A 14,288-nucleotide genomic window follows, 5' to 3' on the forward strand; every position below is an offset into this window, starting at 1 on the left:
AGTTTAGAAATGATTTGACAGAAGTGATGGAGGGGAAGGAGTGTGCTGAATACAGAAAGAATTAAGAAGATCTGGAGAGGTGAGTCAGATTATTGTGGAGAGGATGGAGGGGGCAGGGGGCCAATTAGGAGGCGTTAAGGTAGGCTTATGGGAGGCAAGGCAAGAAGAGCCAGATCCAAGAAGCATTGACTAGTGTATTAACATGATGACTAGGTGTGGGAGTTGAGAGAGACGCAGGGAGGAAAGATGCCTCTTAGCTTTGAATGGAGTCCCTGGAAGAAGGTGATGCCTTTATCAGTGGTGGCGTATTTGCAGAAGGAGCTGACTTAGAAGGGAAAACCATGAGCTCCCTTCCGGATTAGCTGTGCTTGTGTTGCAGTCTGTGTATCGCCACCTGACTGTCCACTGAGAAGGTGGGTGGTGAGTCAGAGGAAGAAGGAGAGTGTGAGTGACCACCCAGGCAGAGGGCTCTTCCTTCCTGAGTCTGCTCTGCTCCGCGCCCCCCCCCCCCTTATTGTGTCTGATGACAACAATGCCTGCTATGTGGTAAACACTCAAAATGCCTTTGGAAAATAAAATCATTTAAAAGAAGACTTGTCAGGAAAAGTTTTAGGGCAACGGAGAAAACTAGAGTGAGGGAAAAGAGGAGACAGTGCTAGCGAGGGGAAGCACCAAATTTGAGTCACTGGCTCTAGTAATTTCCCAGAGATTAAGTGCTCCAAGGCCTGGTGGGAGCTGCAAGTGGTAGACACCTGGTGGAATTAAGAATATGGAGAGATTCTGGGGCCAGAGTATTGATGTTTAAGTTGCTACGGATAATGGCAAAGAGTAGAAATGACTGAGTTAGACCCAGGCAAGAGAGGCCCCTGCTCTGGACTCTGTCTTTTAGAGGACCTCACTCTGGCTCTCTTCTGCACCCCTCCCTGCACTACCTCGTCCATGGGGCCAAGGGGTCATGCTCACTGGAACCGGTGCTTCTAGATCCAGCCCTGGGTAACAGGTCCCTGGGATTCCCTGCTCAAATGGCCAAACCTGCTTCCAGGGCCTCCCCAGGCCTCTATCCTGGGTCTGCCTTCATGTGGGTACACAATGCCACTACTTTGCACACTCCAGGCCTGAGCAATAGCCAAGGGCCATCTCTCTAGGTAGGTAGGGGGATGTAAATAAAGCTTTGGGGGTGAGTGGCAGAACTTGAACTTCGTGGGTAGGGGTATGCACAAATGTTCTTAGGGTCTACTCCAGTGTAGGATGGAGCCAGGACATGGAAAAGAAGGGAAACAAAAATTGGGTGGGGGGCTGGCTTCCAGCCAGCCTTGCACCACCACATTCTGAAGCAGAAGTCCAAGAAGTCGAGAAATTTAAGTTTAAACTTTAAATTCAGGCTTCTAGGTTGTAAAGAAAGTGCACATGTCAATATCAAGTGTTAGAATATATTTTATTTTATGTAAGTTTGTAAGCTTGACTTATAACTTGTAAATATTTAGATATGTGATATACAGACCTCCATTTGTGATCCTACCCTCATATGTTAGGAATCTTCAGAATCAGCAGGTTATAAAGATCTCTCTGCTGTGAGCCTTGAGCTTCCTTCCCCTTTCTTGACAACCACCACACTTTTTGGGTGAAAACTTGTTTTATTGTCCGTCTCCTCTGATAGACATGAAGCTGTGTAGAGGCAGGAACCAGGCTGTCTTTTTACAAATATATCCTAGTGTTAGTGGAATGACTGACACATAGTATGTGCTCATGATGTATGTTTAAAATTCTAAAATGATGAAAGATTAGGGCGCCTGGGTGGCTTAGTTGGTTAAGCATCTGACTTCGGCTCAGGTCACGATCTTACAGTTTGTGAGTTTGAGCCCCGTGTCGGGCTCTGTGCTGACACCTCAGAGCCTGAAGCCTGCTTCAGATTCTGTATCTCCCTCTCTCTCTGCCCCTCCCCTGCTCACACTCTGCTTCTCTCTCTCTCAAAAATAAGTAAACATTTAGGAAAAATAAAATGATGAAAGACTTACACACTTAATGACAGCAAGTAGGGTGAAGAGAAATGATGGAAGGGGGTAAAGTTACCTTTAAAGAAAATGTCTTGATAAATCATAATAGAAATAGAACGGCAGTCTAGATGTTTCTCTTCCAGTCAGGGAGTCTGGCAAGCGCACACATCTATTGCCTTAAGAACTAGAGTTGAAGTAGTTTTTTCATTCTAAATTTTAGGTGTTTGTTGTTGTTTCCCTTCGATGAGTAGTTGCATTAGGATCAGATACTATAAAGTGAGGGCCTGGAATTCTCAAGTGATTGATTCACTGAAGTGCATTTAAAAATACAAATTAAAGGGGCGCCTGGGTGGCTCAGTCGGTTAAGCATCCGACTTCGGCTCAGGTCATGGTCTCTCAGTTCATGAGTTCCAGCCCGGCATCAGGCTCTGTGCTGACAGCTCAGAGCCGGAAGCCCGCTTCAGATTCTGTGTCTCCCTCCCTCTCTGCCCCTCCCCCCTTCACACTCTGTCTCTCTCTCAAAAATAAATAAACATTAAAAAAAAAATACAATTTGACATTTTAAAACGAAGGAAAAAACACAGCCTTTTAGTTTTCCTTGAAAAACTGAAGCTTCGGCAAGATTGGCCAACAGTGGTCTGAAGTCTTTAAATGGGCCTGTGCTTATCAACGGGCCACATCCCACCACTCAAAGCTCAAATGCCACGGACATTGTAAGGCTTCTGAATTCATGACCTCTGGACCATGGGATCTTTAAGGCCTTTATACTTTCAAAAAAGTCTTCTAATTTCTTTAGGGTTATGTATCTACCAACCTTTGAATGACCTTAGTGTCATTTGAATTGTACTATAATATCGTATATCTGCTTATATCTGCCATTGATTCTGAAACGGATTAATTCACATACAATCAGAGAAACCCAACTGCTCCAGAAAGCAACTTTCTGTTAGAGTTATTGTCCAAATTTCCTTTAATCATTCCTCCGATGACGCTAAGGGGAGATGCCAGCTTGAAGGAGAGTCTGCAGATCAGAATTTGACGGCTCCCTGAGAGCTGAGAAGATTGTGTGTGGCGGTGGAACAAGAGGTGCTGGGGACACGGAAATGCACAAGTGCCAGAGTGAAGGTTGCAGAACTGGGCTTGGGAGGGAGGATGATGAAGAAACCGAAAGACGACGCTAAAGTGCTAATTTGTTCAAGTATTTATTGAGTATTCACGACGTGTCAAGCCCTGTTTTGAAGCGAGGAATTCAGTAAACCAACAAAAGTCCCTGCTCTCATTGAGCTTAATTCCAGTGCGGTAAGCCAGGTAGCACACACGTAAACACATACATCCCATATGTATGTTTCGGATGGAAATAACTGCTATTTATAAAACCAAAGCAGAGCAAAGGGGCAGCAAATGAGAGTGGCTGCTATTCCAGGAGACCCCGAAGAATCAAGGAAGCGAAGCACAAACCATCGATCGGTTTCTAATTTCCTAGGCTGCTGAGTGCGAGGTGCACCTCCCAGGAAACCCCGCCCCCTCCCTCCCATAGGGTGCAAGGTGCCATCTCCTGGCGAGCTCCTCCCACTTGCCCGCCCAGAGGCGGCCTTGGGGGCGGGGCATCACGCCCAGGCGCCAGGAGCGCGCTGCACCCAAACCCGCGCGGATAGGGTTCCCGGCATTCTTCCCGTTCTGTCAAGGCCAGAAGAATTACCCCCGCTGTACCTGGCATGCTGGGAACTGTAGTTTCCGCCCGCAGCCCGGCGTGTCGGAGGAAGTAAAAGCCGTTCAATCGGCTCCATTGCTGGCACATGACTTGCATCCTCGAGGGGTTGTGGGGAGGCCTTGCTGGGGGTAGGGGCGGGGATCATCCCCAGAACGGTCCGGCAAGCGTCCAGGCTGGTGGCCGCCCCGGTCACGTGACCCCAGCTTGCCGGGCGCGCGCGACTCCTCAGCGCCATTCCCTCCCCGCCCCGCCCGGCAGTCGGCCTGCGCCTCCCCCGGCGCTGCTGCCACCTCGCGCTCGGAGGCGTCACGGAACGTGCTCTCCTCTCCCCCTCCCCCTCCCATCCCCTCCCGCCCTCCCCCACCTCCCCCTCCCGCGCCGAGACTCGCCGCCGCCGCCGCAGCCGCAGGAGTAGCCGCCGCCGGAGCCGCGCGCAGCCATGGCCGAGAACCCGGGCTTGGAGAACCACCGCATCAAGAGCTTTAAGAACAAGGGCCGCGATGTGGAAGTGAGTGTGCTTCCGCGGTCTGGGCCCTCCCGGCTCACCCGGCTGGCCGCGCCGGCCCCTCGGCGGCGGGGAGGGGCGGGGGGCCGGCGCCGGGCTGGTTCTCGCCGGCTCGCGGTGGGTCGGAGTTGGCCGCCGCCTCTAGTCACCGCGGCCCCGGCTGGGCGTAGCGGGCGACGGGACCGCGGGCCGGGCTGCACCCGCCCTCTGGAGCTGCCGGCGCGGGGACCGGGAAATGCCGGGGTTTTCGGCCCCGTCACGCGGGCGCGGCCTGCTGTCGGCGAGGAAGGGATGTGGAGCTGAGGCGGGGTCCGCGGGCCGGCGCCTCGCGGGCCGGGGATGCTGCCACCCTGGTCCGTCGACCGCACCGCGGAGGGGGCGGCGGCGACTCGCGCCGGCTGCCCGTGCAGCCTCCCTCCCGGCACGGCCCCCTCGGTGCCTCCCGCGCTGCCGCACATGGAGCCGGCGCCGTGCCGGTCCCCGCGCATAGCTTGTGCGAGCGGGGCCCAGGCGGGCGGTGGCGGCCCGCAGAGGGGGGTGGGGACCAGCCGGGTAACTGACTTGTTTGAGGGTGGTGGATGGGGGAGGGTAGGATGCGCCAGGACCATTTTCTCATATTCCAGTGCTGTCCTTTGGACCGGTCGTGCTGAGCTGTTCTAGCTCATACTCCTCTTACTGCTGGCATTTGGAGCAAGCTGGAGGTGGACAATAGTTTACCATCTATTGTGTTGAGGCTTTGGAAGAGACGTTGTTCCGACCTCCGCTCACAGGACCTGTTTTCTTAGCCTTTCTTGTAGTGGGATTGTGCATAGGATAATAATTTCTTTGACATGCTTTACCGAAATAAATCGGATACATAGGTTCATACGGCCTTGTATATCTCTCTTGCTTCAAGCTGGTAGAATTTCCAAGTGGTTGCAAAACTGTAAGCATCGTGGTCACTTAGTTCGTTGCTACACAGCATGTTGCCATTGTCTCATTAAGGTGACATTAGCAGGTACTATTTGCAAACTCGGCTTACTGAGGCAGCGCTAGAGGTCTCTCTGCAGCTACTGAAAGCATTGTAGTATACTGCACAAACTTCCCTGGAACTCTGACCTCTGGATTTGTTAGGGAGAACGTGGTTTTAAGTCCACAGCCTCCTTTTCTAATACTAGGTGACATGATTCGCAGTTTTGTAATTCTTGATAAAGGGCCAAGGTGACGAAGATGTGCGCATTTTATCCTGTCTTAGAGAACGTGGTGGGGAAACATTCAGCGTTCTGTTTTGTAGAGAAACACAAAACTCAGGCCATTTTTCAGAGCTACAAAATTAAAACTAATTGGAGCAAACCTAAGGAAATTCTGTGGAGTTCCCGTTTGAATAAGACAAATAAAGGTCATCTATCTCTATCCTTGTCATGGTTAAATTTCTTCTGTGGGAAATACTTGTAAGCAAAAGTGAAACTTAGGAATAGCAACAAGAAATTTTGGAACTGCCTCCTTAATTGGTCCACTTGATGATAGGAGTTAATTTTGAACTTTTCCCATCTTTCTTGAAGCTTACCACTATTATAAAGCAAAACTTACTAGTTTTAAAAATGACCATGTTGTTTGTACAGAAGAACTAACAACATTGTTTCCTCTCTTGGATATTGGTGCAGGTTTTTGTTTTCTTTTTTGCCTATATTATTATCTGGGAACTCAGTGCTACCTAGTAAGGACTCCTGCACATAATAGGTGCACAGTAAATATTTGCTGATCATCAGAATGTAATTAATGACTTCCAGATGCATGAAAAAGAGGCATGGTTTCTCAGCCTTCAGCCTGAAAATATTGGTCACAATATTACATTTCCCAGGATACGTTAGAGTAACTAAGGCATGACATAGCAGACATTCAAATGATAGGTCTATGCGGCAGACACTATACTGGGAGCTTCATGACACTTAATACCTTATAACGACATATGAACTAGTTATAGCATTATCCCCACTTTCAGGAGGAAAGTACTTTAGATGAGGAAATGTGAGAGTGCTTACGTAGCGCATACAAGGTCACAAAGTGGGTATGAGCATTCCTTCACTAATTGTTGGATGTCTGACAATGTTAGGTCTTGGGTATACAAAAGAGAGTAAAATTCAGTCTGTACCTCAAGGAGTTTACAGTTCAGTGGGAATAATGGTAAAGTAAACTGATGATTACAATGCAGTACATCAATAAGTATATTTTGAGAAAATTCTAACTTGAGGCTGAGCAGTCAAGGGAGATGTTATGGTTGATTCATAGTGGATGAATTGGAGTAAACTAATCCTGAAAGATGAAGGAAAGTTGGCCTGGCAAAATGCAGGAAAAGGGAGAGCAAAACGAAGGGGCTTTGTAGGCCTGTGGGAGGAATAGTTGGACAGTAGTTGAACAGTCCTGACAGAGTGCAGTAGAATTGCTGGGGATGTGACTGAAGGGTAAACTGATCAGGGATCAAACCTGGTAAGTGCCTTTGTTGTGGACTTAGGTACAACCAAGACTAGACGCTGGTTCTAATTTAGTTTTACCCATTAGAAACTGTGTTAAATCAGAAACTTACACTACAACTGAGCTTTGTGACTAAGTAGTTGTGATTATCAGGCTGTTTCAAAACAGTGAGATGCGCTCTGATGTGATACTCCTACCTTTTCACATATAGGATAGATGAAAGATAAAACTTTGTAAAGTGTACAACCAGCTGATACACAAATAAGATGCTAGGTACAAGTATAAAATACACATTTTCTAAGGGAGTAAGTTATACCTGTTCCACTAACAGGAAGTTGTGAGTGGGGAGAGGGCTGAGGAGGAGAGCAATTTCATAGTCATTCAGTCGGGAGTGGCTTTACAGAAAAGAGGTTGGTGGATTTTATAGGAAGTATGTGCTGAACTTGAACAGGGAGCGAAAGAAATTAGTGAATAAAGACCCAGGTGAGAAAGAAGAGCAATTAGATTAGGGAGTGAAGAGATGAGACTTCCAGATGGCCCATGGTGGTCTGAGACTGTATTTGCGGCAGAGTTACTTGGACAGTTCCTGATAGAGAGATCTGAAGGAGTTTATTCCAGAATAAAGTGAGAAGGTACAACATGATTAGAGCAGTGGAATAAGATGACTGGCAGTAATATTTAGAATTAGTTCTGGAGGAATAATGCTCTTATCCTGTATGTCAAGAGGAATTTTCAAAAAAAAATCAAGATTGGCAGGGGTGCCTGGGTGGCTCAGTCGGTTAAGCGTCCGACTTCGGCTCAGGTTATGATCTCACGGTCCATGAGTTCAAGCCCCTCATCCGGCTCTGTGCTGACAGCTCAGAGTCTGGAGCCTGTTTCAGATTCTGTGTCTCCCTCTCTGTTTGACCCTCCCCTGTTCATGCTCTGTCTCTCTCTGCCTCAAAAATAAATAAAGGTTAAAAAAATTAAAAAAAATAAATTAAAAAAAAATCAAGATTGGGGATGGAATGAGGATTTGAACTTCCTCCTCCTGTTCCTTTCTCTTCCTCTTCTGTGGAAAGCTCATAGTGGAGAAAGGGGATGAAAGTTATCTTGAGGTCTGCAGATACAGATAGGGGAAGAGTAATTATTCCAGATAGCAGTTTGGAGCTTGGGTGGGGGGAATGGATTTTGTAGCTAAAACTAGGGAGTACATTGTGAAAAGGAAACTTAATTTATCCTCATTTGGTCTGGAATGGGTGTTGTTGTTGTTTTTTAATTGTTAATGTTTACTTTTGAGAGAGAGAGACAGAGCACGAGCAGGGAAGGGGCAGAGAGTGAGGGAGACACAGAATCTGAAGCAGGCTCCAGGCTCTGAGCTGTCAGCACAGAGCCTGATGCGGGGCTGGGACTCACCAACCGTGAGATTATGACCTGAGCCAAAATCAGATGCCCAACCGACTGAGCCATCCAGGCGCCCCTGGAATGGGTATTTTAATACCAGACCTTTTTATAGAAGACATTGTTCTTAGGCTTTTTTTCCCTTTTAAAAAAGTATTTAAAACTTTTCAAATATACTTACAGAAAAGTGCATGAAATGGAAACGTTCCATTTAATGAGTACTTATAAATCAAACACTCTGGTAAATGCCACTCAAGTCAACTTTGCTTTTTCTTGCTCCTGTATACCTCAAGAATGTAATATTTTTATCAGTAACAATAACTAATAACAATTATTTTTAAAATCTTAACACTTACTGTTTGCAGTTTACCTGTACCAAGTATTTTGTATGGATTAGTTTTCACAACGATCCAGTGAAGTATATACTATTATTATCCATATTTACCGCTGAGGAAACTTGAGACGTACGATTCGTAAGTAACTAGCCCTAAGTCATCAGGGGTGGCAGGACCTGGACTTACAGTGAAGCAGATGACATGAAAGCCAGAACTCTTGCTCACTGTACTGTCTTCCCACTGCAAGGAGCCTCAGACCTGAATTGTAGGAAAAAACCTCTGAAAGTTAATTAATGAGGAAAGTATTTAAGAAATCTTGGCTATATCCTAGAGATTCCTGATTTGGTATTTTAAAACCTTGCTAATAAAAATTTTTGATATCTTGTCTATCATTTAATTTATTTGCTTTTTTTTCTTTGTACTCTTGCAAAGTTTCCTTATTAGTGAGGAACTAGTTAGTCGGTTTCACCAAAAAATAACCCATATCCTTGGACTTAACACTTAAAACTTATGTTTAAGTTTCTAATACTGAGGATAATATAAATTTTCTCATCCGCAAATTTGACCAGCATTACCAAACTCACTTCTGTCTCTCTGGAGCCTCTGTTGGTAAGTGCTACTGCCGAATTGCTCAAGCTTAAAATCTCCCGGACTCCCTTCTCTTCCCTTTTCCTATTAGTCAGTTATCTGAAGAGCCCTCCTACTTTTGCCTTTGATGCCGACCTTTCTACAGCTTACCCAGTTTGGGCCGCTGTTATTCTCACCTGTGTAAGTATGCTCGTGCACCTGGTTTCCCTGTCACCAGTATCTTCCCTTCCCATTGTATCTTGTGAGTTGGTCTTTCTGAAATCCTTTTGTGTTACTTTCTTGGTAAGATCATTGCCATTGCCTTCAGGATAAAATTAAAAGTCCTTAAGATGCCACACATAGTTCCTTAGGTCTCTTTTGTGCCAGCTGTGATCACACGTTTGAGATGGTGGAGTGACCAGTGTGATTTCTTCTCCAGGCCTTTGCACATGCCTCCATGCCTTCTGAACATACCTTCTTTTGCTGTTTACTGGGGCTCACTCTGGCAAACTCTTTCCTCACTCAGACTCCTTTCTATATATCTCTGGAACACCAAGATTGTAATTCTGCCGCACATGTCATCCTACTTCAAAAAAAACCTTTCAGAAGTTCTCCATAGGGCCTTTCCTGACTCACCAATAACATGGTAAGTACTATCAGTCCCTAGGGTTTTTCTTCTCTCTAATGCTTTCCTACGTGAATTTTCCTTTACCTCTTTGGGTTAAATTGCTGTGGCTACAACAAGTTCTCTGTATGTGGGCTCTGTAAGCCCACTGAAGGTAAAGACCTTGGGCTGTGAGTTGTCACGTAGTGACCAGTATATAAAATTTAAGGAATATTCTGAGAAGAGAGACTAGATAGCATATCTGAAAAACCTCTATATTTGGGAGTGAAACTAACAATATTATCCTAAGATGCCGATATTCCTTCTGGTGTTGACACCATGGCATTGATACTGTTGCCTAGCCCTCCTTTGCCAGCCTCTTCTGTTATAATGTGTTTCTGCAACATGAACTAATTCATACTTGAATTGTAAAGAAGAATGATGTTAGTTAATGCAGAATTCATGTTGGTTCATATTTGATTTCGGAGTTGATTTTTCACCAGCATGTTAACTGTTTCACGCTCCCAAGTAACAACAATCGAACATAAACACGTGAAGTACAGACACAGTTGAACACAGCAAGTCGGAGAGTATGCACATTACCCCTTCCCCCATATTCTGCCTCTAGACTCCATAGGTTGACTATGTTCTGTCTTAAGGTGCTTATTGCCCTACCCTTCTTGATGTAGTTCCCTCTTTTTTCTTAATTTTACAGAACATGAAGTTTTTCAGGAATCTACGTATCATAGAGCAGATAGGTTATACTTCTCTCTTCTTGAATTCACTAACGGGGTATACAGTCTCTCCTTGTCCTTCTGCCTCAATGATTACTCCTTTTTGGTTGATTTTGCCAACTCTTCTTCCTATGTATTGACTGTAGGCACGTCTTGGGATTTTGTCTGTGACTCTCTTCTCTATTGACTGCTTTTCTTGCCCACATCAAGCATCTCCCTTAGTTTTAACTATCACTTCAGTGTGGGGGACTTAAATCTGTTTTAGGCATCTGCTGGAAATTAATCACATGAGCATCACATCAGCTTCTTAAGCTCAGAGTGTTTAAAGCTATGTTCTGCCTTTTTTTTCTTTTCTCTGTTTATGGCATCATCACCCTCACTGTGACCCGAACTTGAAACTTGAGAGGCTTCTTGGACTCCTTCCTCATCTTCCACATTCAGTCAGATGCCAGTCATGTAGCTTGAATCTCTGTGCTGTTTCTGGATTTTGGCCCTGCCTCTGTATTCACTGCCTCCAGCCGACTTTAAGCCTTAATACTTATCATCTGGCAATTTAAGAATTGCCCCCAAAGTGATTAATGTTCTTTCTCCAGTTCATGAGATCTTTCAGTGAGTCTCATACCTGATTATTTTTTCCAGGTTCAGCTTTTCCTTCCTCTCTCCTTCCCTGCCCCTTCAAGCTCTAGCAACACTGAGCGTCTTATATGCTTATACATAATCTGGAATCCCGCCCTCCCCTGCTTGCCAATGCTATTTCTATTCTCAGGGCTATCCTGCTGACTGGAATATCCTTCCCTGCCTCCTGTTGCCTGACTAATTCCTACCCCTCTTTAAATGCTCAACTCTGGGTTTAGCTCTTATCAGAAATCTTCTGAATCTCCCCCATCTTCCCAGGTTGAGTTAGGTACCATTCTTCACTCCTGAATAGATCTTTCTCATATGCAGTTATGGTTAATATATTTCAATTATGTTTTATCTCTTTCTCCAACTAGATCGTGAGCTTTCTGAGCACATAGACTGTATATCTCCTTTGCCTACATCTTAGTGCAGTGGCTGGAACAAAGTAAGCACTAAAACACTTCTTGAATGAATGTATCCATACTAGGTACTACGAACACAATAATTTTCTTAAAATACATTTTTGAACTGAAACTTTTATTTTTTATTTATTTTTTATTTTTTTAATGTTTATTTTTGAGAGAGACAAAGCGTGAGCAGGCAAGGAGCAGAGAGAGAGAGAGAGAGACACAGAATCCGAAACAGGCTCCAGGCTCTGAGCTGTCAGCACAGAGCCCTACGTGAGGCTTGAACTCATGAACCACGGGATCATGACCTGAGTCGAAGTCAGATGCTCAACCGACTGAGCCACCCAGGCGCCCCTGAACTGAAACTTTTAATATTTTGTGCCTTTTCCTGTTGCTTTCTAAATCAAGTTCAAACTTTTTATTATGATAGGTAAAGTGTTGGGAGATTGAGAGACCTGCATAGTTAAATAATTTTTAAATTTTTCTTACTTTAATTATAGAAATGTTCTTTTTTTAATAATTAAAAAAAATTTTTTTTTTAACGTTTGTTCATTTTTGAGAGACAGAGCGCGAGTGGGGGAGGGGAAGAGAGAGAGGGAGACACAATCCGAAGCTCGCTCCAGGCTCTGAGCTGTCAGCACAGAGCCTGATGCGGGGCTTGAACCCACAAACCTTGAGATCATGACCTGAGCCAAAGTTGGACGCTTAACCAACTGAGCCACCCAGGTGCCCCAGAAATGTTCTAATAATTAGGAAAGTGGAAAGAATAGTATAATTAATCCCATATGCACATTACTTAGATTTAATAAGTCACAGTTTGCTGTCTTTGTTTCATCTTTTTCCTCTATATGTATAATAGACACCATGACATTTTACTCCTAAAGACTTAAGGCTACTTCTCTAAAAATAATATATTCTTACATAAACACTGTATCACCCTGACGTAATAACATCTAATCTAGTCCACATTTAAATTTCCCTAGTTGTCCCTGATTTTTTTTTTTTTTTAAACATTTGGTCATTTGGTCAGGATTAAACAAGATCAGATCATACTTGGTTATGTTTCTTAAATCTCCTTCAATCTACAATAGGCTTCTCCCACCATTTTTTTATAGTAAATAAACATAACATAAAATTTATTATTTTAACTACTTTAAGTGTATAGTTCTGTGACATTAAGTACATTCACATTGTTGTGTAATAATCATCACTGTCCTATATCCAGAACTTTTCATCTTTTGTAACTGAAACTCTGTACCTATTAAATAATAATTTTGCATTCCCTCTTTCTCCAGCCCTTGGCAACCTTCCTTCTATTGTCTTTCTTTATGAATTTGACTACTCTAGGAAGCTCTTATAAGTAGAATCATACAATATTTGTCTGGCTTAATTTGACTGGCTTATTTCTCTCAGCATAATGTCTTCGAAGCGCATCTGTGTTGTAGCATGTGTCAGAATTTTGTTTCTTTTTATGGCTGAATAATATTCCATTGTATGCAGGTACCATATTTTGTCCATTCACCCATTGATGAATGGTAGCTTCTACCTTTAGGCTGTTGTCCCCCACCATTTTATAAATGCTGTTAATTTGTTGAAGAAATCAGGTCAGTTTTCTTGTATTAAGTTGAACCACATGAAATTTTCATTTGGGAGGTTCAAAGTATGAGCCAAGTATCAGCAATTACATATGGTTCAGCCTAATAAAATGTCCTAATTACTGGATTTGTCTGTTTCTTTGTGGTGTTGCTTAACTTGTTCCTCCTATTTCTTGCCACCGTCTGGATTTTCTGTAAACTGGAGATTAGTTTTAGAAGCATGATTATCTTCAGTTTAAGCATTTTTGATTAAAAAAAAAAATACTTCCATTGGTGATGCTGTGTACTTCAGAATATATCCCAGTAGTGATGGTAAGATTGATCAGAAGGTTCAGATGATAAAGAATAGATAAAGATAGTTCAGATAAAAAATAGTTTAATGTTACAATGTCAAAGTCACTGCATTTGGTGAAATGAATTTTAGTTATTTGGGTGAAGTGTGATATAGACTGGGTAATATTTGAAGTGAAAAAGAATAAACTGACTTCTTGGTATCCAGCAAGGAGTTAGAGGATGTATTTGGAAAATCTAACTTCAAAGTCAGTGGCATTTTCTCTTTCCATGACTGACACTGTTCCTAACTTGACTTTGATATCTCAGCGTAAGGTTTTGCTGTGTTCTCATTTCCAAGCCTGTTCCTTTACTTTGTTCCTTTACTTTGAAGATAAAGCAATAGTAAAAATGTAGGGAAGATATAGCTGTACTTTGTGGCAGTTTTGCTATTAAGAAAAATTTGTCACAGCCTGGGATATCACCACTAAGAGTTAAAGTATGGTTGGGGCACCTGGGTGGCTCAGTCGTTTGAGCGTCCGACTTCAGCTCAGGTTATGATCTCATGGTCTGTGAGTTCGAGCCCCGCGTCGGACTCTGTGCTGACAGCTGGGATCCTGGAGCCTGCTTCAGATTCTGTGCCTCCCTCTCTCTCTCTGCCCCTCTCCCCCACCTTATGCTCTGTCTCTGAAAAATGAATAAACCTTAAAAAAAAAAAAAAGTTAAAGTATGGTAAAATAAATCATGACTATATTTACTTGGAATTAATCTTTCTAAATGGTTGGGTTTTCTGGGCTTTAAGTTTATTTGTTTACATACCAAATTTTCTTTTATTTGAAATGTCAGTGTTTGGGGTGCTTGTCTGACTCAGTGGGTGGAGCACGTGACTCTTGATCTCAGGGTTGTGAGTTCGAGTGCCACTTTGGGCATGGAGCCCCCAAAAAAGTCACTGTTTCTGAAAATGTCTATACATTTTTCTGCCTTCTTAAATAGAATATAATTTAGTTATTTTCTTGTTTCTTGAGAATCACATTTATGCATATGGGTATCCGTTTTTGCTGTTACATAAGTAATGCCTTCAGGTTCTTAGATTTGTCAGAATTTTATCCTTAATTTT

At 43.8% G+C, this 14,288-nt stretch overlaps 1 protein-coding gene across 1 annotated transcript in view; it reads left to right on the forward strand.

The window, feature by feature from the left end:
• The first annotated feature begins 4,089 nt into the window (after positions 1–4,089).
• Positions 4,090–14,288, forward strand: part of KPNA3 (karyopherin subunit alpha 3) — a 105,364-nt gene continuing 95,165 nt past the window's right edge. Inside the window, 1 exon segment of the mRNA XM_042965365.1 lies at positions 4,090–4,213. Coding sequence (XP_042821299.1) covers positions 4,145–4,213 — 69 coding nt within the window. The 5' untranslated portion in view covers positions 4,090–4,144.

This window comes from Panthera tigris, chromosome A1 (genome assembly GCF_018350195.1).
Source record: "Panthera tigris isolate Pti1 chromosome A1, P.tigris_Pti1_mat1.1, whole genome shotgun sequence".
Lineage (NCBI taxonomy): Eukaryota > Metazoa > Chordata > Mammalia > Carnivora > Felidae > Panthera > Panthera tigris.